The sequence below is a fragment of the Perognathus longimembris genome, chromosome 11 (assembly GCF_023159225.1).
Source record: "Perognathus longimembris pacificus isolate PPM17 chromosome 11, ASM2315922v1, whole genome shotgun sequence".
NCBI classification, from domain to species: domain Eukaryota; kingdom Metazoa; phylum Chordata; class Mammalia; order Rodentia; family Heteromyidae; genus Perognathus; species Perognathus longimembris.
In genome coordinates, this window is record NC_063171.1 from 3,720,007 (window position 1) to 3,746,316 (window position 26,310).

Below are 26,310 nucleotides of genomic sequence, written 5' to 3' on the forward strand. Positions count from 1 at the left end.
GCCTCCCCCTCTTTCCTCTGCTTTTATCCCTTCCAGACCTCAGGAAAACTAAAACTTCCACAGTAAGAAGGTGGACCCCAGAGGGTGAGTACCATGCTTTCCAAAGGGCTGCTCAGAACCATTTTCACCCAGGGTGGTGTGTGTGGGTAGACACCCATGACACAACCGTGTCCCTACCACCTCAGTGGCTGAGGCTTCTCACACCTCCTGGCACTGCTGCCACATTGGAGCCAACAGCATCCACTGGAGCTGTCCTGTGGCTGTCTACTGGGTGCCTACTCCTTCCAACAGAGGCCCTACATTTCCACCAGGCACAGGTGCACACCTCAGGGGGACCCCCAGCCCCTTCCCCCTGCCTGCACACCAGCTGCATCCAGTGCCCTTGGGCACTCTATGACCGTGCAGGGCCATGTACCAGTCCACATAGCCTAGAGTCCCAGCCATCCCCACTGTCCAGGACCCCTGCACAGCAATGTGTTGTGTGTGACAAGAACTTTGGCAAGAGCTCTGAATTAACATACCTCCAGACACACTCATGAGAAACCTTTGAAGTGCCCAGTATGCGTCAAGGGCTTCTTGGAGAGTGCCACACTGGTTGGCTACCATTGTTCACACATGGATAAAGGCATAGCCACTGTGCATACCTGTGTCTCTTGGCACCATGGGATTTAGGCAGTGATATGAGATATTGGTGCATCAGTGTGTTGACACAGGCAAGAGGCTCCTCCTCTGCCCTGAGTGTAGTCACAGCTTCAGCAACCAATCAGACCTCACCAAACACTGGAGCACGTGCACAGAGAAGTGTGATCACGTGTGCAATCTCAAAGTCCATCTACACAACCACGCAGGCCACAAGCCACACGTGTCTACATCTGAGTGTAGATAGCTCTTCGGTGTTGCCTCCAAGCTTGCTCTCCACCAAGACTCACCTGGGCAAGCAGCCCACAGAATGCACTGAATGTGGCAAATGCTTCAGCCTGCACCATGGCTGCCACACCACCATGGCAGCGATCAGCAAGGCTGAAGCAAGCTCTGTTCTAGCTTTTACCAGCCCAAATGGACAGGGAAAACAAGAGCTCTTTGTATCCCAGTTCACTGAGGGAGACTTCCTAAGAAGCTCCTCTCAAATGGCTGGACAAGCACCACTATAGTACCAAGGCAGGAAAGGGAAGTCACATGGTTTTGGAAGGGGACCTGCACTTTTTTTGTGTGTGTGCCTGTACTGGGGCTTGAACTCAGGGCCTGGGCCCTAGCTGGCAGCTTTTTTGAAAGGGTACTCCTATACCACTTGAAATATATCCCCACTATCTCCTTTTTTGGTGGTTAATTAGCAATAAGCATTTCACAATGGTCTTTCCAATCCCAGCTGGCTTCAAAATATGATCCTAGATTTTAGCTTCCTCAGTAGGATTAGAAGCATGAGCTGCCCAAGACAGTACCCAGCTGTCTTGCATTTATTAGCAGCCTTTCCCTTGGCAGGCACATCTGATATGTGGACACAGTCAGGGAGCCCCCAAAGCTCGAAGTGCAAGAGCTCTGATAGTTCTGTCCTATTGTTGCGTTTTCTCTGCCGTTTCCTGTTTTTCTGCTTCTGTTCTGTCTTCTCCCATCTCTTTATTCTAGCTTACATTTCTTTTCCCTCCCATTCTCCACTTCATTTTGTGTGTGTGTGTGTGGGGGGTAGAATGGACTTGAATTTAGGGCCTGGCCACTTGTCCCTTAGCATTTTTTCACTGCCACTTGAGCCACAGTGCCACTTCCAGCTTTTTGGTGGTTAACTGGAGAAAATAGTCTCACAGACTTTCCTATCCAGGTTGGTTTTGGACTGCAATCCTCAGTCTCTGGAGTAGCTAGGCTTACAGGTATGAGTCACCAGTGCTGGGCTTCTTCCCCACTTCTTTTGCCACCCTGCCTCTTCAGGTAGTGATCACATATTTGGTCAGTTATGCCTGCTCTGTGGTATTTTTGTTTTTCAGTTCAACCTATTCATCTCTGTTGCTTTCTCATTCTGCTTGAGATAGAGGCACAGAGGTAGGGAATTTGCAGACAGAGTAGGACTGCTTACTTCAACACTTGGCATCTTCATGCTTCTTGGCAGAGGTAAGCCACTCATGTGACAGTGGACTTCAGTATGGCCACCCATCTTTCTCATGGAAGACCAGCATTTTCCAGTCAGTTTGGAACATTTGCCTTGGAACCCAACACAACACCGTGTGGCTCCTCAAAGCCCAATATTGCTACCTGGATCATCAGAATGATTTCCAAAAGACACCTGAAACCGCAGGAAGCAGGTTCCAGAGGAATGAACAAGCTCATGTTACTGGAAGAAGCCAGTGACTTTATTCATAACTGGTGAAATAGAGATACTTGTTTGACTTTTTGGTGTGAGCCTATTTTGTCAAATGTGACTTTGTCTTTACAGATCTGCAGTGACCCAAGAACCAGTTAGGTTCATCATTTCCAGGTCTCTCCTCTCTACCTATGTTAGTCTTTATTCATTGCTGTGACAAAATACTTGAGGAAAATCAACTTAAAAGACAAAAAATTTATTTTGGCTCATGGTTTCAGAGGTTTCTGCTTAGAGTGGATTGGCTTCATTGCTTTGGACCTGAGGTGAGGCAAAATGCATTGTAGTAGATAGGAGGTGATAAAGCAGAAACTCATCTTGTGACAGCCAGAAAGCAGAGAGAGAGAGAGAGAGAGAGAACAGAGAGAGAGAGCACAGAGAGAGAGAAAGGGTCTTCAAGGGACAAGACACCCTCCTCCAAGGCCCCCAGGGACCTACTTCCTCCAACCAGGCCCTGCCTCCTGACAATCCATTTAGCTATGAACTCATACATTCATAGATGAAATTACAGCCGATCATGTTTCAAAGTCCTGTCAGTTGACAACTAAACCTTTTTCACGAGAGACTTCAGGGGCCATTTTCAGATTCAAACTGTAGCATTTCTTTCAGCCACCTGCTTATAGAACACCTCAGCTCTGCACTTAGCCTTATCACTTCCTCAGTGGTAAATATCAGCTAGACCCAGGACCCTGTGCTTTGTCCTGATGGTGCCAGTCCCACCGGAGCATGGCTCGGGCACTCTTCACTGTCCCACATTGCTCTACCCCAGTGTGAACACTGGTGTCATACTCAGTGATAGAGAAGGGTTGAAACATGACAGTCCGGGGGGCGGGAGGGGAGGGGAGGGAGAAATGCTGGGCTCTCAAGTTCGAGGCAGGTGAGGGCCTGCATTTATACTGCATTCTGGCACATTCTAACAGTCTGCTTTCAAAGGAATTCAAGATTCCTGCACCTTGGGTGCTAAAATATTTGCTCTGCCCATGCATGCTTATTTAGAACACTGTTTATTCTCTTCTTTAGGAAGACTAGTCTGGCTTCACTAGCTCCCAGTAGTGCCTCCATGTTGCATTCCCCTCGTAATCCCAGGAACTAAGTTATCTGGACTATGTCCTCAAACCTTTCAATGACTGGGGCTGAGCTTGGCTCCCCAAGCTCAGAGGAGGAGATTACCCCCACTGCTGAGGGAGCGGGATTGGAGCCTAAGGAGAGAGGGGATCTAAACCCCTCAGTGGACCCCAGGGATTTGGGAGCAGCGACACTGGGACAGGACTCCGAGGGGCTGGGTGACTCGTGTGCAGCTGGGAGCAGGGCTGGATGGCTTTTGCTGCAGTGAGCCACAACACTGTCTGGCTTCTCAAAGCGCTTGCCACAGAAGTCACAGGGGAAGCGCAAGGCAGCCACCGTCTCTGCATGTTTACGTCGGTGCCAATTCAGGGAGGCCTTCTGGCGGCAGGTGAACCCGCATATCTCACACCTGCAGCAAGAACAGAGGAGGGAAGGAAGGGGTTTTGGCTACCTCACTGCCAGAATATTCTGCCCAGCTGCCAGGCCCCAGCTCCTTCCCTGTGGCCCCAAGGCCCTCCCCGGCACTCACTGCAAGGGCTTCTCGCCTGTGTGGATGCGTCTGTGGATGACAAGGTTGCTGCTGGTGCGAAAAGACCGGGCACAGAACTCACAGATGTAGTCCCGGGTGTCTGTGGGCACACAAGGGGAGCTCCAGACTCCATCATTAGGTACAGCCCCTCCTTGGCCCACCCTACCCACCACTTCTGACAGAATGCCCCAGTGCTGCTAGTCAGGAGGCCTGTGTTCCAAAGAACTGTCCAGACAGCTAAATAAGATACAAATATAGAAAAGCATACTTGGCTAAAATACTTCATTATTATCACAAGGAAACTCTCTTCAAGTGGAGGCATACCTCCTGGGTCCCTAAGCTGGGTCTCTGTCTAGGAGAATCAAGGAACAGAAAGCTGAGTCCTTGTGTGTGGTTAGGAAGCAGGCTCACACAAGCTTAGGGTCAGGGACAGGAATTAGGATCAAAGCCCAAACTCAAGGACAGTTCTTGGCATCCACGCTGGCATCTTCCCTCTATAAATCCCCTTTAGCGCCTCATAGGCAGCGAATCTCTTCTTTTCCTAGACCTGCCCTTGCTGTTTGCTCCAGTAGCCCGCCTGTTACCCATGGTTACTGGTCTCCACCAGCTGTCAGGGCTGTTGTGGTTTCTCCTATTCCACTCACCCTACAAGCCTCATGTACAAAAGCTGTCCTTGCTTTTCTTAGTGAACTCAGGCCTCTTTCACCACCTCTGAAGATCTAGCCATTAACCAATGTAGACACATCTGCAGCCTCCTCCCTCACTTCCCCCTTCCATCCATACATCTGACTTTAAGCCCTCCACCTGTCAACCACCATTCCTGTTGTCATTCAGCACTCCCCCTCCGCTCCCCGACATCATCCCCCACCCTCCTCAGCTGCCATCACTCCCAGGGGATATACAACCACTGTGCCACTTTACAATTTCGGTGCCAGGTTCTTCACCCTTGTCATAGCATGATGATCTCACGCCTCCAGACCTCCAGTCCATCAACCTATCACTGCCTCTCCACTCTCAGCCACTCACACTACCAACCTGCCCACCTGGTTTCCCTCAGTGCTCTCAGCTTGGTTAAAGCCCAACTTAAAGAAAACTACCCTCAGCTTGCTCTAGACATGTGCACTGAATGAAGCACAGCCTTCCCCATGGCCTCTCCTTGCCTTGGTAGCCACGGTACAGGGGCTCCCTGTGTACCTGCCCTTCCCCAGCCAGGTCTCTCTCCCAGATATTCCACATATCTCCTCTCTTTATGAGTTTCCAACACGGCCAGTCCTCATTCAGTAGTGTGCTTATTTTTCAAAGTCACTAAGAAGAAGCTGAGAGAATATCTGCATCCACCCACCAAATCCATTTGTCAACTTGTAGCTAAATATGTGGTCACCTCCATGGTCCATGGTGCCTCTCAAAGCTCAGCGCCCCCACCCCGCCCCCCAAATCCAAAAGCCATTCCTCGCTGGGATCATCCCATCCCCAGACCGCCTTTCTCTGCTGATCTTCATGGCAAAACTCCAGTCGTCAAGGTTTGCTGTTTGCACTGACTGAAGCCCACTCCATTCCGGCTGTCATCTACTGTATTCTACTGTCACACTTCACCTGTTGTACCTGTCAGTTCTGCCTGTTATCTAATCTAGGAAGATCTCCCCATGACTACATTTGGTGGCCAGTTGGCATCCTTAGCTCACTGTGCCTGCAGCTGGTGATTCACCCTCCTCCACAGAGCACTTTCTGCACTTCTGTCCTCGACAACCTCTTAATCTCCCTTCCTCTTCTCCTACCTGGCCTCTGTCCATCTGATGACAGGGGTCCCACTGCAGCCTTTCCTCCGCTCACTCCCTATGCTAGCATGATGCTGCAAGTACACCCATATGCTCACAATATGCATTTATATTTTTCCATATTTCCCTCAAACTCTACATTCACATCTCCTGGGATATCTAACATGTCTCAAACCAAGTTACCTTCTCTAGTTTCAGGAAATCACATCTGCTCAGCTGCATGGGCTGGAATCCTGAGTCACCCCAACTCCTGTCCCACATGTGGCTAATCTATCCTTCTCCAAACAGCCCCTCTGGCTCCATCTGCACACCTAAGAGCCTCCAGTCACTGTTCACCAAATGCTACAAGCAGGTCCAGGTTACCATAATCACCTACATGCACAGAATTTACGATCTCATCTGACATGAACACCCAAATGGCTGACCACCCAATCCCATCCACCTGTAGTCTCCTACTATCCACATAGCAGTGATAACAATTTTTTTTTTTTGCCAGTCCTGGGGCTTGAACTCAGGGCCTGGGTGCTGTCCCTGAGCTTCTTTTGCTCAAGATTAGCCTAGCACTCTACCATTTGAGCCACAGAGACACTTCTGGGTTTTGCTGTTTATGTGATACTGAAGAATCAAACTCAGGGCTTTGTGCATGCTAGGCAAGCACTCTACCACTGGGCCACATTCCCAGCCCCAATCATCTTTTTGAAAGTCATAGCCAAACATGTCTCTGATGATCTCATCTCAATCAAAGCAGGAGCTAAGCCTTCCTTACTCTGGTCTCCATCACCCATTTGACCTTTCTAACCTGTCTTCCTCCCTGTTCCTAGAACATAGCACACAGAAGCCACCTTAGGGGCTTTCAACATGTGTTGTCCTCCATTCCTCACTTTAGAGTTTTCCCTTTCTTTGCTGGTACCAGGGCTTTACCTAAGGGCTTCACACTCACCTAGCTAACTTGGATTGTTTGCTCGCAGATGGTACTTTAACACTTGAACTATACCTCCAGTACCACTTTTTTCTGGTTAATGGAACCTTGGGAACTTTTCCTCCTGCTGACTTCAAGCCATGATCCTCTGGACCTCAGCCTCCTGAGTAGCTAAGATTTCATGTGTGAGTCACCAGTGTCCAGGAACTTTTTTACAGTAGCACTTGTCCTTCATATAATTCTACTCTTCTGGCTTTCCCATCCTTGCTAGCCCAAAATCATTACAGTGGTTATCTCACAAGAACTTATGCTACCTTCTTTATTCATGACTATAGCAGCAAGTGGAAGTCTTGAACAGACAGGTGGACAGGGAATGGAGGAAGACAGCGTGAGTCATTGCTCAGAAGGAAGTGAAGGACACCAGAGAAAGGGAAGTGGAGTTGCTCACCACTGTGCAGCTTCACGTGCTCCTTCAGATGTTTCTTGAAGTTGAAGGATTTCCCACAGGCTGGTTCTGGACAGCAGAATGACTTCTGGTGGAGGTGCTGGTACTTCTTGTGGTGCTAGAAGGAAGGCAGCAGGGGAGAGAAGGTACAAGGATGACTGCCTTTCCCAGAGAGACTAACTGAGCTGGCCTAGTAAGTCGGATCCTTAGTCATTCTCCTGTTCCCCACACCACAGTACCATTGCGTAGCTGTTTTCCTGACTCCATCCTCACCTAGAAAGACATCGATTTCAGCCAGCCCACAAAACCCTGCTCTGTTCTGTGCTTGACTTCTATGAACTCATTTCCTTGCCACCCCCTGCAATGTCTTGCAATGTTCCCATACAAAGTACCACTCTGGGTGACATTCCTGGTTCCTCCAACCATGGGTTCACTGTCAGAATAGGAACAGTTTGGGCAAATGTGATTATCTCATCAATATCGGCATTAATATTTCTGACATATACCATCTCTGACATTCACACACACAGGCTCTCAACTTGAAATAACTTTAATGTGTATTTCTTTTTTTTTTTAAGTGCTAAAGATCCAATTTAGGGCCTGGAATACACGAGGCAAGTATTCCACCATTCAGCTATACCCAGCCTGGGAATACTTCAGCTTTAATTCTATGGTGTATTTATCTTTTTATCTGATCTAATTTTGCCTTCTGGATCATTAAATTGTATGAGCTCTCCCCTTTGTCATAATCCTGGTTTAACCTCCAGGAGTCTTTAGTCTCCTCCATAAAGCTCAGGTAGGACCTGTGCCTGCTGAATGACCTTAGTCCAAAGTCTCAATGTTACATTGGGACTTCTCCCTTTTCTCACTTGTCCTCTGTATATAAGATTCTCTCCTATCCACCACCCCTTGCAATCCCTTTGGCTCATCATTCCCTCACACTTAGGACCTGCTCTGCTAAAGGTCTAGGCCTGGGGCTGGGAAGATGGCCTAGTGACAAGAGTGCTTGCCTCATATACCTGAAGCCCTGGGTTCGATTCCTCAGCATCACATATATAGAAAAGGCCAGAGGTAGCCCTGTGGCTCAAGTGGTAGAGCTCTAGCCTTGAGCAAAAAGAAGCCAGGGACAGTGCTCAGGCCCTTAGTCCAAGCCCCAGGACTGGCCAAAAAAATAAAAATGCATAAAAAAAAATAAAGGTCTAGGCCTCACACTTCTTGCGTGATATGGTCCGGGTAGGGCCAAGTCTTTCCTGTTGTGGAAGGGCCTTCCAGGTCACGTAGAGAGGAAGGCTGAGTACAGACCCAGAACCCCAGTACTACTGCACAGTGACTGAGAAACCTGACAATGCTGATTAACCTTTCAGTTGTGCTTCTGATTCTTCACTCACAAAGTGGGAACATCAACACCTATTTCCTTTCCCACAGGTGTTGTGGGGACCAGGACTTATATATAGATCAAGTGCCTAGGATATTGCTGTCACTACACAAAAGACTGATGTGTGGCACTGTCATTTCTGCAGGATCCTCAGAGGATCCATGCAATGAACAGTGGTGGACAGTGGCACTGTGTCTGAAGCCTAACTGTCTGCCTCACCTGCCATCATGTAATGATTATTACAGGAAACTCTGCATGTCTACCCCTGCTCTTCTCTTCTAGACTCCAAGTTTCCTTCCCCCCTCCCTTTTTTTTGTTGTCATTTTAGTGGTACTAGGGAACAAATACAGGGCCTTGTACATGCTAGACAAGCATTGTAACACTGAGCTATGCCCATAGGCAAGAGGGCTTACTTTCTTCAGCTTTTTCCCAATCCCAATGGCCATAGGCCTCAATCTGTGCCCCTCACATTCAAATACTGGCGGTTGGAGAAGATCCTTCCACAGCCAGGGAAGTCACAAGGCATCAGCTCCCTTTTGGCAGCTTTCCTGGGGGAGGAAAATGAGGAACAAAAGGGTTCCTGCCTGCTCTCATTTACTCTCCTTCTTCTGGCTTTCCCCAGAGTCCCATCTCCCCAAAGCCTACCTAATTCTCTTGGGCCCAATCTGTGCAGTGTCCTCATCCCAGGCTGGGGCTGGAGCAGACTCGGCCTGACTCCTAGGGCTATGGGCAGCAAAGAGGGAGCAGAGAGCCTCTAGGGAAGCACATCCCAAGACACCTCTACCCTCTCTGCCTGGGCCAACATGTTACCTGGCCAAAGGCTCTGCCTGCCCGCCTCCCAGAGGGGTCCTGCTAAGCTCCAACTGCACCTCAGACGGTGCTGGGGAAGAGGAAACAGCAAGAGGAGTGGGAAGAGCTTCAGGTGCTGCTGGTGTCTGTTCCTTCTTAGATGTGCAGGTAACAGAACAGGGTGGTCTGGGGACTTCTGGTTCACTGCTAAAAAGAGAACCGAGAGTTGGACATTACCTCTCTTGGCATGCAGCCAGGCTTCACACAACCTTAACCTCAACTGAAAAGATCTCCAACTTGGAACAAACTTATCACCCAGGCTCTGCTTTATACGCGATTTCAGCCCATTAGCCTCCCTCAGAACCTGACTTTACTCCTGTGAGCATCCTTAATTCAAAGCCTCACAGTCCATCCATCTCCACCCCCCACAAATCCACCCTGCCCTCTCATCAACAAGACCAACTCATGCGCCTGAACACTTCCAGATCATCAAGCCAAAGCTGCCTCCCTCTTTTGTTCCCTCAACCCCAACTGGCTCATCTGGGGAGGAGCTGTAGGTCCAGGGGCTGGCATCACTGAGTAGTTCCTCTTCATTGGCATCATCTTCATCTTCCTCATCTTGTTCCTCTCCTGGGGACAGGAAGGTCTCTGGTGAGGGTCTTGCTCCTCTGTAAGCCCAAGGAAGGCAAGTGTGAGATTCTGCTCCCCACCCCTACCTATATCTATGCAAGTCCATCCCATCCCTTCTATGGCCCACCCTCACCTGGGCAGTCTGGCTTCTTGAATCCTCTCTTGTTCAGGTTCCAAACCTGTTGGTACAGGAGGGTCAGGAGGGAAGGACTCAAGGAATGAGGTAGAATTCTAAGGTCTGAAGAAGTGGAAGACACTAATGCAGAAGAAGGAGGAGGAGGGTGCAGGCACAAAGGCTACTAGATGCGAAGTGGTATTTCACTTTACACATGACTCATCACATTTTTTTTAAGTATTAAAAGTATACTGAAGCTTCATTCCTAGTACAATTAAAACAAAAAGCTTTAATTTCTAGAACAGCCCTTCCAGAGATAATGTGTTCAAGTACACACAAATGTACTTTTTATCCTTATTTGTATTGTCTGTCAATGATAATATACTGTACACCCTGCTCTGCTTTTTATATCTAACAGTGTATATGAAAACTAATTCCTTGTCAGCATGAAAGTATCGTTTTTAGAAACTAGTTCTCAGCTACAAAAGACTGGAAACTTTTCCCCCCCTTTTCTCCACAACTCTTCTTTCCTCCGGCCTACCTGCAGGTTTCTGCCTCCTCCTGGCTTCTGGGCTCCAGCCTGTCTGGGCAGCACATGGGAGGGGGACCTCCTTGGTTGCTTCTCCAGATGTAGGGCTCAAGGAAGGTTCCCAGGAGAAGGTATGGCCCGCTGAGCATTCCCATACAAGACCTCTGTCCTGGCCTCCAGGCCCCCGGAGCCCGGGCACTAGGCTGCATTCCCGGCTGTGGGCATGAGACAAGAGCACCAGATACTGCAGACCCTTGGGTGGCAAAGGTTCTGGACCTGGAGGGGCGGGGGAAGCAGTCAGGCCGGGCTGGGAGAGCCCCTCCTCTCACCCAGAAAGTCCCTTAGACAATGCTGTCCTCTTTTGGAATCCCAGGGCAATTGCTGCCCCGAGCCTCAAAGGCTATGTTCCCAGAGACTGCCCCATCAGACCTCTGGTTCTCCCACTCTGTCCCCGCTCCCAAACGTATTCAAGGCTCCTCCGGATCCAGCTCTCATGGGGGGTAGGGGGGGAATCAAACCATTCCCTGCTGTTCTCTTCCCTCTGGCGCCCCAGCCGTCTCCACCTACTTGCACAGAGGATGCAGCCTGGAGAAGTGTACCTGTCAGAATGAGAAGCTGTGGGTCAGGTCAGAGCCCTCAGCCCTGGGCACTGTGCAGTTAAGGGGCCAGCCCTAACACCCTCTTAGGCGCCGGGATACAAGGTACATGGCCATCCGGCCGAACAGGCACCCGGGCAGGACGCGTCCTGGGGAGGGGCTGGGGCTTCTGCCTGCTGTCCCCCCCGGACCCCTGCCCGGCCTCTAACCGGTCCAGCAGGAACTTGGCGAGCTGCGAGTGCAGGGCGAAGCCCAGGCGCTCCTTGAGGAGGCACCACCGCTCCATGTGGCCGCCCAGACGGATGCGGCACTTGCTGCGGCGCGCGTCCAGTTGTCTCCGCTTCTCCCGCCGCCTGCGGGACGCGTCCGGCACCGAGCGGGACGCCATGCTCGCTACGGCCGGGAAGAAGGAGTTCCTACGCTGTCTGGAACCCCAGCTGGCCGGGGATCCTGTCCGGGGTCCACTCGCGCCCTCGTGCCTCAGTTTCCTCGTCGGGGAACTGGAGCTGGAAACAAACCGTTTCCGCAGCAGGCGCTGCGTCAGGGCCCGACGCCCCGGCTCCACGCGGGGCGCGCGCTGCTCCACGCGGGCGTTGCGGGGCGGGAGGGGAGGGTGGAAGTCATCACAAAGCCCGAGGTCGGGGAACGGACGTCGCCGGCCTGCACCCGTCCGCAGGGGACAAGGGAGGTGCAAGGGCGGGCGCGCCGGGGTGGGGCCCGGGGTACGGAGGGCCGCAGCACCCAGGCTTACCGCGCGGGGCACAGACGAGCCCCGAGAGAGCTCCGGGCTGGCCCTGAACAACCCCCCACCCCCGGGTCTTACCTTGGCGCCCCGCTCGCCCTAGCCCTGGCTGCGCCTGCGTCTGTCTGGCCGCGCGGGCAGACACGAAAGCCACAGGGACACTAGAGCCTACGGCGCACGCGCCGCCGCCGTTTCCCGCAGCGTCCGCGGCCCTAGCCCGGAACGGGGCCGGGGCTGGGGAGGGGCGAGCCTGGCCCCGGAACGCGCCTGCGCACTAGACAACAGCGCTGCAGTTCGCCGGGAGCTGAGCTTCCCCAGCTCCAGAGGCTGCGCGCGTGTTCCCGGGCCCCGCGGGAGCCGTGGGTTGGTGGCGTCCTCGAGGAGCGCCTGCTCTTGATGGCCAAGCCTTGGGGTGACGTGAAGTAGATCACTTCAGCTGCTGCCCGTGTGGGGACCCTCGCCGCTCGTTCCCACATTGAATGTCCCTTTCTCAGTCGCCAAACCCGTATTGCGGGATCAGCACCTCGACGGGCCACAAAGCCCCTCCGGCCAGCATTAAAAGACCCCCCCAGAGCTACGCAGAGTCTCCTTGGACCACCCCCACTCCACAGATGGCTCCCGTGGAATGTGTCACCAAGCTGCTTCTGCCTGCCTGCCTTCAACAGCACAGACCAAGTAGATCTTCCCTGCTCTTCCACACAGATTCCGCCACTTTTAAAAAAAAATCTAGTATCAGCCTGTAACTTCCACCTCTTTCTGTTTTCCCCGCTCATCACTGGCTCTTCCTTTCCTTCGTTGGATTTTGCTTCTGTATTACCCGAAGTCTCTGGAGCAGACCCTTGACCAAGTTTTCTCTCTTCTACATTTGATTTCTTTTGGGGTGATCTAACTAGTCATTCATATAACTAAAGCTCTGGGATGCTCACATCTATACTTGCGGCCTAGCCCTCTTTGGGCTCCAGACTCATCTAACTGCCTCACACCTACACATCTCTCCGCAGGTTTTTCTTTTTCTTTGTTTTCCATTATCAGCACTTGAACCCAATACCTGGCCATTACGCTCACTGGCTGGTGCTGTACCGACTGAGCCATTCTTTTTTTTTTTTTTTTTTGGGCCAGTCCTGGGCCTTGGACTCCGGGCCTGAGCACTGTCCCTGGCTTCTTCCCGCTCAAGGCTAGCACTCCGCCACTTGAGCCACAGCGCCGCTTCTGGCCGTTTTCTGTATATGTGGTGCTGGGGAATCGAACCTAGGGCCTCGTGTATCCGAGGCAGGCACTCTTGCCACTAGGCTATATCCCCAGCCCTGAGCCATTCTTTTAACCTCAGTGTTAGTACACACAAAGAGCTAAGGACAGTGCCTGACACAAAGATAGTTCTGACACATGCTAATTTATATTTTCACAAACATAACAATAACAAATATATAACAATAATCCCTGCCCCCTCACCATTCTCAGTAAACAGTGCCATCATTCCCCATTTCCTCAGACCAAACTGTCTTCTGGGAATCAGCCTTGGTTATTCCTTCTGGGATACTCAAACCCTATGCATCAGATGTCTGTTGGGGGCTGGGAATGTGGCTTAGAAGTAGGGTGCTTGCCTAGCATGCATGGGTTCTATTCCACAGTACCACATACACAGAAAAAGCAGGAACTGGTGGTAGAGCACTAGCCTTGAGCACAGAAGGCTCAGGGAAAGTGCCCAGGACTTGACTTGAACCCCCAGAACTGGTGTGTGTGTGTGTGTGTGTGTGCGGACACACACATCTGCTAGTGTATTCCCTGATTTGTGACCGTGTTACTTCAAATTTTGTCTCTGTGGTCACACTGCCCTTTCTCTTCTATATCAAACATTCCTTTAACTGTCTCTTCATTTATTTATTTATTTATTCATTTAGCAAGTGCTGGGGACTGGGACTCAGGGCCAGAGCACTGTCCCTGTCTTCTTTTTTGCTCAAGACTAGCGATGTACCTCTTGAGCCACAGCACCACTTTCAGCTCTTTCTATATATGTAGTGCTGAGGAATGGAACCCAGGGCTTCATGCACGCTAGGCAAACACTCTGCCACTAACCCACATTCCCAGTCCTGTCTCTTAGGTTGTTTACAAGTGCATTCAGAGAGCACTTGGACAATCCAGATAATCTTCCCAACTCAATAGTCTAAAACAATTTTATCTGCAAAGTGTTTGTTAAATAACATAATTTTCACAAATTCCCAAATTAGAACATAGATTTTTTTCTTTTTTTGGTCGGTTGTGGGGCTTGAACTCAGGGCAAAACCTTTACCATGATTTAAGGATTCTATGTGGTCTGGCCCTTGGCTGCTGCTCAGAAATCTCCATTTTCTCAGATTGTCCTCTCCAGCCTTCTCATTATTTCTGACCTGAGCCAACAAAGCCAGATGGAGGTTTTTGTTGTTGTTGTTTTCCCCTCCCCCCCCAGATACTCACTTCATAGCTCTTAATATGGTTGCTTCATTTCCATCATGTAAGTTTCAACTCCAATATCCCCTCAGAAAGACCTCTTTCCCCAAGCATTCATCTCACTGTGTTTTCCTATTTAAACACCTGAATGATGTTCATTAGTCTCTGAAATCATTTTAGGGATTTGTTTGTATATTTGTCATTGGTATAAGATGGTTGTTGACCAGTCCCAAACTCTCTGTAAACTAAATATCTCAAATGACATGAAATTCAAACATGAACCACCCATATATATGTATGTCTGGTCCATGTTTCGTTTGACTTTTGATACCAATGACTCAGTATACTTGTCTGACCAGTGTATGGAAGGAAGAAGGATTATCCACGTTATTCCAGATATTTTACACATTAAGGAAGATGTGACCTTTCCATCAAAATATCAGAACACCATTGGGAGCAATTAGGAAAACAATATTCCCTCTCATCTATAGTCCCTTAACAAATACCTGTAAAATCCTAGTTTCCTCAGCCACTTGGATAAAATCAAAACTTGTCCATAATTCTTGATTATTCTTAGATGATGAAAAGTCCTTTACCCATTTTGGGATCCAGGAACATTCTTGGTTCTCTCAAACTAAAACTCTAGTCACATGTTGGTAGCTTATGCCTGTAATCCTAGCTACTTAGGAAGCTGAGATCTGAGGATTGCAGTCCAAAGCCATCCCAAGTCCAATTACTCACCAAAAACCCAGAAGTGGATCAAGAGAGAGAGCGCTAACCTTGAGTGAAAAAGCTAAGAGACAATATACCAGCCCTAACTTCAAGCCCAGTACAAACACAAATAAGTTAAAAAAATATAGAATTCCAAATTGCTTTTAATACCAAATCATCTCCAAAAAAGTCTTTTTTCTCTTGGCCACTCTTCACTTTCTTTCTTTTTTTTAAATTGTCAAACTGATGTACAGAGAGGTTACAGTTTCATACGTTACACATTGGATACATTTCTTGTACTGTTACCTCCTCCCTCATTCCCGCTCCCCCATTTTCCTTTCCCCCCATGAGTTGTTCAGTTCATTTATACCAAACAATTTTGCAAGTATTGCTTTTGTAGTTGTTTGTCTTTTTCACCCTGTGTCTCTCGATTTTGGTATTCCCTTTCAGTTTCCTAGTTCTAATACCAGTATACACAGATTCCAATGTACTCAGATAAGATACAGAGATAGTGCAGGTACACCACAGGAAGGGAATATAAGATCATCAATAATAGAAGCTACGGTTATACATAGCACGTTGAAAGTAGTTACTACAGTGATATAACAATCGTTTCCAAAACATGGAGTTCATTTCACTTAGCATCATCTTATGTGTTCTAAGGGTATAGCTATTGGGCTCTTGTGATCCTCTGCTGTGACTTGCGTAAACCTGTGCTAATTATTCCCTATAAGGGAGACCATAGAGTCCATGTTTCTTTGGGTCTGGCTCACTTCACTTAGTATAATTGAAGAGTCAAATGAAAAGATAGCTACCCAGTTAAAAGATTTGAGAGACAGCACTCAAAACCAAATTAATGAAATTAATGAAGTAAAGAAGTCCATGCAGGACCTAAGATATAATTATACCAAGGACATGGAAATCATCAGGCAAGACCAGTCAGAAGGAAAAGAGGTTCAAAATCAAGTAGCTAGCCTACATTCCCGACTAGCTGAAGGAGAGGATCGAATCTCAGGAGCTAAAGATTCCCTAGAATCTATGGAGAAAGATCAAAAATCAATACAACCCCAATCCAGTCAACAAAACAGATCACTCCAGGAGCTTCAAGACACAATCAGGAAGCCCAATTTAAGGATAATAGGTATTGAGTAAAACCTGGAGAAAGAAATTAATGGAATAGGCAACCTATTTAACAGAATATTAGCCGAGAACTTCCCAAATATCCAGAAGGATAGGCCTATACAAATACAAGAAGCATTTAGAACCCCAAACCGACCTGACCTGAATAGGACATCCCACCAACACATTGTGATCAACACAGGATCAATAGAGTCCAAGCAAAGAATCCTTAAAGCTGTTAGGGAGAAGAAAACAATCACATATAAAGGAAAAGCAATCAGAATTACCCCGGACTTCTCAGCAGACACCATGAAAGCAAGGAGAGCCTGGAATGAGGTATAGCAAACCCTAAATAAAAATAACTGCCAACAAAGAATACTGTACCCAGTTAAATTCTCATTCATAGCCAAGGTCAAATAAAAGTCTTCCACAGTAAGGAAAAATTAAAACAATATAACTCCACCAAACCAGCTTTTTTTCAAAGATGTACTATACAGGGAAAATAATCAAGATCCCAATACAGACAGAGAAATGAACCCTAAATAGAAAACCAGAATATTAGATCAAGAAATGGGAAGACACAGCTTTTAACAAGATAGCTATAATGAAATGAACAAACGATCATCTCTCAATCCTAACTCTCAATATTAATGGACTTAATTCTCCAATCAAATGACATAGACTCATGAGTTGGATCAAAAATAAAGATCCAGGGGCTGGGGATATGGCCTAGTGGCTAGAGTGCTTGCCTCATATACATGAAGCCCTGGGTTTGATTCCCCAGCACCACATATACAGAAAATGGCCAGAAGTGGCGCTGTGGCTCAAGTGGCAGAGTGGTAGCCTTGAGTAAAAAGAAGCCAGGGAATAGTGCTCAGGCCCTGAGTCCAAGCCCCAGGACTGGCCAAAAAAAAAAAAAAAAAAATCAAGATTCATCTTTCTGCTGCCTCCAAGAGACACATCTATCCAACAAAAGTAAACATCTTCTAAAAGTAAAAGGCTAGAATAAAATCTATCAAGAAAATGGCCCCCATAAGCAGGCTGGGGTAGCAATCCTAGTATCAGACAAAATTGACTTCAAATTAAAAAAGGTAAGAAGAGACAAAGAAGGTTACTACATACTAGTAAAGGGATCTCTCCTTCAGGAGTATATAACCACCCTAAATATCTACACACCAAATACAGGAGCACTCAACTTCATCAAACAAACACAACTGACTCTAAAAACACTAATAGACCCAAACACATTGATAGTTGGGGATTTTAACACTCACTATCACCTCTGGACAGATCAACATGCCAAAAACTGAATAAAGAAACCACAGAATTAAACAACTGCATAGACCAACTAGACTTAACTGACATCTACAGAATATTCCATCCAGCAACATCTGAATACACATTCTTTTCAGCAGCACATGGAACATTCTCCAAAATAGACCACATCTTAGGGCACAAAGAAAATCTTTACAAATTCAGAAATATCAAAACCATTCCCTGCATTCTCTCAGACCACAATGGAATAAAATTAGAGCTCAACTCAAAGAGCCACCGCAGAAAATCCTACAATACATGGAGACTAAACAACACACTGCTGAACCATCAGTGGGTCATTGAAGAAATTAGAACAGAAATTCAAATGTTTATGGAATTCAACCAAGATGAGGACACAAAGTACCAGCTCCTTTGGGACACAGCAAAGGCAGTACTCAGAGGGAAATTCATATCTCTGAGTGCCTCCATCAATAAACTGGAGAAACAGCAACTCAACAAATTAAGGAAGCACCTTAATCTCCTCGAAAGAGAACAATAAGTCAAACCCTAAGTCAATAGACGGAAGCAAATAATTAAAATCAAATCAGAATTAAATGAATTAGCGACAAAAAAAATCGAAAGAATCAACAAAACCAAGAGTTGGTTCTTTGAGAAAATCAACAAGATAGACAGACCCTAGCAAACCTGACCAAAAAACAAAGGCAGCACACTCAAATAAACAAGATCAGAGATGAAACAGGTAACATCACCACAGAAATAACCAAAATTCAGGACAAAATAAGAGACTATTTTGCAAACCTTTATGCCAACAAGTTTGAGCACCTGGAAGAAATGGATGATTTCCTAGAAAAAATTGATATCCCCAAACTCAACCATGAAGATTTAAACCTTCTAAACAGACCCATATCCAGCATTGAAATAGAAACGGCAATAAGTGATCTCCCATCCAAGAAAAGCCCAGGTCCAGATGGATTCACAGCAGAATTCTACAAGGCCTTCAAAACAGAACTCACACCAATATTTCTCAAACTCTTCAATGAAATTGAAAGAGAACGTTCACTACCAGACACATTCTATGAAGCCAGTATAACCCTCATCCCAAAACCAGGCAGGGCCTCATCATGGAAAGACCGATTTCCCTGATGAACATTGATGCAAAAATTCTGGCCAATTGACTTCAACAGTTCATCAAAAAAAGTCATACACCGTGATCAAACTGGATTCATCCCAGGGTTGAAAATTTGGTTCAATATACGCAAGTCAATTAATGTAATCCACCACATCAACCAGAGCAAGGTAAAGAACCACATGGTTATATCTCTGGATGTGAAAAAGGCGTTCGATAAAATCCGGCACCCATTTATGCTAAAAGCCCTGGAAAAACTGGGATTCAAGGGAACACTCCTGAATATAATAAAGGCAGTTTATGACAAACCAAAAGCAAGCATAATTCCAAGTGGTGAAAAACTAAAGCCATTCCTTTAAAATCAAGAGCAAGACAGGGATATCCGCTCTCTGCCCTTCTCTTCAACATAGTACTATAATTCTTAGCCAGAGCAATTAGGCAAGAAGAAAATATAAAGGGGGTCCAAATAGGAAAAGATGAAATTAAACTTTCTCTCTTTGCAGATGACATGATCCTATACCTAAAGAACCCCATAGACTCTACTCCCAAGCTACTAGAGCTGATCCACAACTTTGGCAAAGTTGCAGGATATAAAATAAACCCTCAAAAAACAAAGGCCTTTCTCTATGCTGATGACCTGAACGCCGAGGCTGAAATCAGGAAAGCAACTCCTTTTGCAATAGCCTCAAAAAACATAAAATACCTAGGAATAACCTTAACGAAAGAAGTGAAAGATGTCTATGATGAGAACTTTAAAAACATGAAAAATGAAATTAAGGCAGAACTAGGGAAATGGAAAAACCTCCCATGCTCCTGGATAGGGAGGATTAATATAATCAAAATGGCAATATTGCCAAAGGCTATCTACAAATTCAATGCAATACCCATTAATATCTCAACACCATTTTTTAATGAAGTAGAGGAAGCAATTCAGAAATTCATATGGAACAATAAAAGACCTAGAATAGCAAAAACAATCCTAAGCAGAAAGAACAGTGCTGGAGGAATTACAATACCCATCTTCAAGCTGTATTATAAAGCTATAATAATAAAAACAGCTTGGTATTGGCACCAGAACAGGCCTGAAGACAAATGGAACAGAACTGAAGACCCAGAAATGAACACACAGAACTATGCCTACTTAATCTTTGATAAAGGAGCTAAAACAATAGTTTGGAAGAAAGACAGCCTCTTTAACAAATTGTGCTGGCAAAACTGGTTCAACACATGCAACAAACTAAAACTAGATCCTGATATATCACCCTGCACCAAAATCAATTCCAAATAGATCAAAGACCTCGAAATCAAAACAGACTCCCTGAAAACACTAAAGGAAGGAGTAGGAGAAACACTTGAGCTCCTTGGCACAGGACGGAACTTCTTTAACAAAGACCCAGAAAGGCTACAAATCAAAGAAAGGTTGGACAAATGGGACTACATCAAACTGCAGAACTTCTGCAGGGCAAAGGACATAGCTCGCAAGATAAACAGAAAGCCCACAGATTGGGAGAAGATCTTTACCGGCCATTCAATGGACAAAGGCCTCATATCTAAAATATATGCAGAACTAAACAAATTACCTTCCTCCAAAACAAAACCGCAGAGAACCAATAGCCCCCTCATCAAGTGGTCTAGAGACTTAAAAAGAGACTTCTCTGATGAGGAAATGAGAATGGCCAAGAGTTATATGAAAAAGTGCTCTACATCACTGGCCATAAAAGAAATGCCCATTCAAAACAACATTGAGATTCTATCTCACCCCAGTAAGAATGTCCTATATCAAGAAAACTAACAATAGCAACTGTTGGAGGGGATGTGGTCAAAAGGGAACCCTACTTCATTGTTTGTGGGAATGAATGTAAACTGGTTCAGCCACTCTGGCGAGGGGTATGGAGATTCCTCAGAAGGCTAAACATAGAATTCCCCTATGACCCAGCAGCCCCACTTTTGGGTATCTATCCAAAGGACCACAAACATAATCACACTAAAGCCACCAGCACAACAATGTTCATCACAGAACAATTTGTCATAGCTAGAATATGGAACCACTCTTCAATTTCTTACATCATTGAAGTAAGGACAAATCAATTCTCTCAAAAGTCATTTGCTCTCAACTTTTAGAAATCCTGAGGAGTAGTATTTGAGAGAGTAAAGACAGGGGCGCTCTTTTTTTTTTTCCCCCCCGTCATGGGGCTTGGAATCAGGGCCTGAGCACTGTCCCTGGCTTCTTTTTGCTCAAGGCTAGCACTCTGCTACCTGAGCCACAGTGCCATTTCTGGCCATTTTCTATACATGTAGTGCTGAGAAACTGAACTCAGGGCTTCATGTATATGAGGCAAGCACTCGTGCCACTAGGCCATATTCCCAGCCCTGGGGGTGTTCTTTTTTGCTGTGTGTCTTTGCCTTATTACAATGGGACTGTGGATTTCATTTTAGTATCAAATTACAAAATATTAAGCTTAAGCTTAAACTATTTGTAGCTCAATGATAAGCAACTCTTTTCTCCTATTAAAACTGCCAATTCAGGGTGGGAATATGGCCTAGTGGTAGAGTGCTCGTCTCATATATATGAAACCCTAGGTTTGATTCCCTAGCACCACATACATAGAAAAAAGCCAGAAGTGGTGCTGTGGCTCAAGTGGTACAGTACTAGCCTTGAGCAAAAAGAGGCCAGAGACCACACTCAGGCCCTTAGTCCAAGGCCCAGGACTGGCACAAACAAAATAAAACCTACCTACCAATTCTTTTTCACATGTAAAGTTCCTATATCTCACCATAAACGCTCATAACTAGATATTGGGGTCCTTGTGGACAGATCTATCTGTAACAATTGTGTTTCCTGCTTGAATGTAGTCAAGTCTAATAATAATGCTGTGCTCTCTGAGCTCTTAACATCTTCATTCCACTCTCCTAGCCCAAGGAGGGAAGAGCCAAAGGACCTCCTGGCAATTTGTTCCCTAACTTATGTCATTTTGGTGGCACTGGGGTGTGAACTGAGGATCTTATTATTGCCAGTCAGTTGCTCTACCACTGGAACCAGACCCTTAGTAAATGGGGATTTATGCCTAGGGCCTGGCCTGGCCTGGCTTGCCAGCTGTTTAGTTGGCACAACTACACCAAACTTCACTGGTTGAGCTGAAGATTCAAACTTCTTGCTCTGTTTTACCTCCACAGGAGGGAGGAACTGCCTGTTTCCTGCCTCCCAAGTTAAAAGTTAAGAGTACTAGTTAAGAGTATACTGCCTGTTTTTGAAACAGGATCACCTATTTGGGGGAGGGGTGCCAGATACAGGACTTGTATTCAAGGACTGGTAGTGTCCGTCAGCTTTTTTTCGCCCACGGGCTCACGTAGGACGCGCTTCCCGTTGACACTGAGGCCTTGGGGGCGGCCAGCCACGGAAGACTAATGTGGGCCGGGCTCTCAGCGAGGTCCCGCGGCCGGGCGGGGCGGTCGGGGACTCGCCAGGCTACGCTGCGCTGCGCGCTTGCCCGCACCACTGGGTGCCAGCCCAGCGCCCTGGCATGCCGGTCTTGGTTCTGGGAGAGAGGGAAGACGGGGCAGCAGGTAGTGTGTTCCCAGTGCTGAAAGAACAGCGGTGTCCATGCCTCAGGCGCGCTGCGCGGGCTGGCGCGGGGCCCTTTCCACCCATCCCGCTCGGACAGAACGTGGGAGACCCGGGCGCGCAAGGCAGACAAAGGGCCACGGCCCTGGCTGTCATCGGAGCCTCTTCCGGGTCGCAGTCGTCCTCCGAGATGCATTTGTGGGGCAGCAGCCGACTCTTTGTGCCCCGCGGGAGCGCGCGTCGGATCCCTCACCCGTGCCTCACCGCCAGCCTCGGCCCCCACGAAGCTCCGCCGGCGCATGGCTGCCCCGCAGCTCCGCGGAGATCCACGAGCTCCAGCTGGTTTCGGGTGAGGTCCAGGGAAATCGCGATGTGTAGGTCTGTACCTCAGCTGTCATCCAGGCTGTAAGAGAAACCCTGCATCTGGTGGCCTTGCAGCTGGGCCGGAAGGGAAGGGCGTTTCCTGCGCATGCCCAGAGAAGGAAAACATTTGAAACAAGCAGAGTGAGTTGTAAGAACACCAGCTTCCGGACCACTCCTCCCTTTGTCCCCGCGCCCACCCCTGTGAAGATGCAAACAAGGGGAGTCTGGTTTGCTCTCAGTAAAATGTGGCTTCCCATGTGCTTTATTTGGTGGGTTTGATGGGTGTTCCTCTTGCCGTGGGAGAGCTGTGTCCTTGCCACTTCTCCATGTCAGTGTTTCTGCCCTTTGCCATCTTCATCTGTTGTACCAAGATGTTATAGCGTGTACCTGTGTACATTCACAGGCACAAAAGCCAGATGGGCACCAGGACCACTCACACCTATTATCCTAGCTATTCAGAGGATGGGATCTAAGAACCAAGGTTCAAAGCCAACCCAAGCAGACAAATCTGAGAGACTCCTCTCCAGATAACTAGAACTAAGCCAGATGTAGAAGTGTGGCTCAAGTGGTAGAATTTTATTCTATTTAGCCTTTACCTCTCTCCCACCCCACGCTGACAAACTTGCCTCTTTTTAACTCACTTGTCTTCTTCCTTTTTCTTTGCCTCATTGCATCCAGAAAGTTCTATGTTTGAGTCACAGATGGGCCCAATCATGTCCCCTCAGCCACCTTCCAGTAGCAGGCTTCTACACAGAAGAATTTATTCTGAAGACTTATGATTGTGTTCTGATCTGTTGATCATTCACCAGACTGTCTCAAGATCTCGCCTTGCTTCCACTTACCAGGACCTGGTAGATCTTGCTCTTTCCAGACTGATAGTCACCCGGTAAGAATGGGGAAATATGACCAAAAGTGTAGTGGAGTGACCCCACCAGGAGAGACCACATGGACACAGAGTACAGCCAATAGAAAGTTTTTATTAGCTGGCCTGAAACTACACTGGGCCTTCAGGACATCCAAGTACAGTCTCAAGTGCTTAGGGCCCCCTTTAAAGCTGAGAACCCACCTCCTTGTTAAAGCAGAGGTGGAAAGTCCCTAAAACTCTTCTCTTCCTGGCAAGTGACAACCAAGCACAGCATTTGAGCAAGGGCAACACTACCTGTTTCTAGGACCCGTTACTTTGGAACATAAAGGAAACAGTGGATACATATATCTTTAAATGCCAAACCATAAGGAACTAGTCTCATGGTACGGGTGCTTTCTGCATCTAAAATAGAGTCACAGAAGCTAAGAGTAAACTAAGATGGTGAGGTTTGATAAGCGCTATCAGAAAAGTAGAGAATTCTCCCTCTCATTCTTGCTTATTCTCTTAAGCTTCCTCTAGGAACACTAGAAACAGCCTGGGCTACACATCTCACTTGAAGCTCAAAGCACAGTTTACAGTCTACTGAATTAGAGTGTGAGGCTTTATGGTTCATCAGCAGGACAGCCTTGGGCCTGTACTTAGACTTCCCAGGAAATCATACATAGGCTAACCACATTATTCCTTTCCTTCTAAGCCAAACCCTAATGAAAGGTGTTCTAGACCTTTAGAGTTAAATGGACAGAACTTGACCTCTTCTATGAACCCTGAAAACTTGTCATAGCTCTGTGCAAAAGCAGTTCCTATCTGGGTCCTTCCACCATCCTACTTGTCTATAAAGTCTGTGAAAGAAGAGAGAGAGAGACCAGGAAAAAGAGAGAAAAGGACAAGAAGAGGGAAGAGGAGGAATGGAAAGAAGAAAAGCTGCCCATGCATTACCTATTAATGGCCCCATCAAGAAAACAAAGTGAAAGGAACGGTGGCTGAAGAGACCTGTTGGGTAGAACTTTTATTGTAAAGCCTGCCTCTGGTATGCCAACCTCCCTGGCCAGTGACACCACCCACTACATCCTTAACACAGGCCCATGTCTCAGCCCTTTCTCCAGGAGACCGAGTCTGACTTTGCTGCACACTCAGATGATGACTCCTTGGAACTGATGGAGATGACTACAATGCTGAGCATTTCAAGTTCCTAAATCGAAGTCTTGATATGTTGAGGACTGAATTCAAGAAAATAAAATAGATCTGATGGTGAGATATTGGGAAAAGCAAATGTATCTGAAAGTTGTTCAGTAACTTTTAGACAAAAATGATGACAACAGAATAGACACTGAAATGTGGGCATCACGGGCAAGCATTCCTTCTACCCTGCCATGTGCGGTACTGAAATTGGACATGAAGAGAAGAGCATTGTGGGAGACTATTTGTATCCCCCCTCCTGTGTGCATACATACATATGTATGTATGTATGTACATGCACACATGCATGCTACTAGGGCTTAAACTCAGGGCCTCACATTCTTGCTCAACTTTTTCACTAAGGCTGACCTCTATCACTTGAGGCACAGATCTTTTTTTTTTTTTTTTCAAATTTTTATTATCAAACTGATGTACAGAGAGGTTACAGTTTCATACGTTAAGCATTGGATACATTTCTTATACTGTTTGTTACCTTGTCCCTCATACACCCCTCCCCCCTCCCCCTTACCCTTTCCCCCTCTGAGGTGTTCAGTTCACTTACACCAAACAGTTTTGCAAGTATTGCTTTTCTAGTTGTTTGTCTTTTTTTTACCCTGTGTCTCTCAATTTTGGTATTCCCTTTCAATTTCCTACTTCCAATACCAGTACACATGGTTTCCAATATACTCAGTAAGATTAGGTACAACCACAGGAAGGTGATAGAAGAACATCATCAATAATAGAAGCTACAGATACAGATGGGACGTTGAAAGTAGTTACAACTGTGATATAACAATCATTTCCATAACATGGAGTTCATTTCACTTAGCATCATCTTAGGTGTTCATAAGGGTATAGCTATTGGGCCTTGTGATGCTCTGCTATGACTTGCCTAAACCTGTACTAATTATTCCCAATAAGAGAGACCATAGAGTCCATGTTTCTTTGGGTCGAGCCACAGATCTTTTTTCAACTTTTTGGTGGTTAATTGGAGGTAAGAGTCTCATGGATTTTCTTGCCCAGGCTGTCTGTGAACTGTAATCCTCACATTTCAGCCTCCTGAGTAGCTAGGATTATAGACGTGAACCATTAGAACCTGATTTGGACCCTTGTTCACTAATCAAGCCTTCTAAACTTCCAGAATCCCCCACCAACATCATATATTGGGGCCTAGAAGATAGCAAGTGTGTTTGAATAGTTAGGTACCACAAGGCTCCCAGTAGCTAGAGGACTCAATTTGGCTGACCTGTCAAAGTTCTAAGTTTATCTTGAGTGATTCTCATTGTCTTGGAGTTGTTTCTGAAATTCAGGAAAAGGAAGGGAGTAAAAGTATAAGGAGAACAGGGAAACAGCTAACAGGCTTAAGAACAGGAAGGACCCTGAGCATTTAGGAGAGGAGCAAAAGCAAGAAAGGGTCTTTGTAAAATCAAGTCAGATGATCCTGTTCCAAATCTTTCTCTTCAAGTGTCATTCCGTGCTTCACCCAAGAATCCTATGTCCTACACTGGTACCACTTTCTTCTCAGCAAACTCCATTCCTCTTCCTCCCATCTCTCCTCTAGCTCCTACAACATGGTCAGATGTCACTTATTGTTATCTCCTATATCAGAGATAGACAAAATAATAGACAAAATAGCAAAAGGACTTCCCAATAGAGTTAGAGCTAGAATCAATGTAAGAACCAGATCAGGGAATCCTGCAGAATAATTACAGGATGAGGTGTACCCTGACAACAACAAACTGTTTGTCAGGGTCTGCTAGCTTCCTACATGAGGGTGAAAATGTATGATGCTTTTCTTAACAAGCAACATATACAGAATCTTTTCTCCAGGGA

General features: G+C 46.8%; 1 protein-coding gene across 2 annotated transcripts; it reads right to left on the bottom strand.

The window, feature by feature from the left end:
• Positions 1 to 2,729: 2,729 nt before the first annotated feature.
• On the bottom strand, positions 2,730 to 11,978 carry Znf692 (zinc finger protein 692). 2 transcript variants are annotated; one of them, XM_048356942.1, is made up of 12 exons: positions 11,938 to 11,978; positions 11,324 to 11,620; positions 11,086 to 11,117; positions 10,531 to 10,794; positions 10,008 to 10,053; positions 9,781 to 9,912; positions 9,266 to 9,451; positions 9,101 to 9,178; positions 8,925 to 9,003; positions 7,084 to 7,198; positions 3,942 to 4,041; positions 2,730 to 3,821 (listed from the first exon to the last, which is right to left on the bottom strand). In XM_048356942.1, the coding sequence occupies exons 2-12, from the start codon at positions 11,500 to 11,502 to the stop codon at positions 3,437 to 3,439; spliced, it is 1,596 nt and encodes a 531-aa protein (XP_048212899.1). In that variant the 5' UTR covers positions 11,503 to 11,620; positions 11,938 to 11,978; the 3' UTR covers positions 2,730 to 3,436. The 2 variants fall into 2 exon arrangements, with proteins under 2 accessions (XP_048212899.1, XP_048212898.1); XM_048356941.1 differs by lacking the exon at positions 11,938 to 11,978 and having other exon boundaries at positions 11,324 to 11,902.
• Positions 11,979 to 26,310: the final 14,332 nt, after the last annotated feature.

What these genes read in the sequence shown, in the direction of transcription:
- Znf692 (XM_048356942.1), bottom strand. Translation starts at nt 11,502, where the DNA reads ATGGCGTCCCGCTCGGTGCCGGACGCGTCCCGCAGGCGGCGGGAGAAG. An exon ending in CAGGCAGAGCCTTTGGCCAG is followed by an intron (nt 9,179 to 9,265) that starts GTAACATGTTGG and finishes TGCTGCCCATAG; the next exon opens with CCCTAGGAGTCAGGCCGAGT. An exon ending in ACAGGCGAGAAGCCCTTGCA is followed by an intron (nt 3,822 to 3,941) that starts GTGAGTGCCGGG and finishes TTCTTGCTGCAG; the next exon opens with GTGTGAGATATGCGGGTTCA.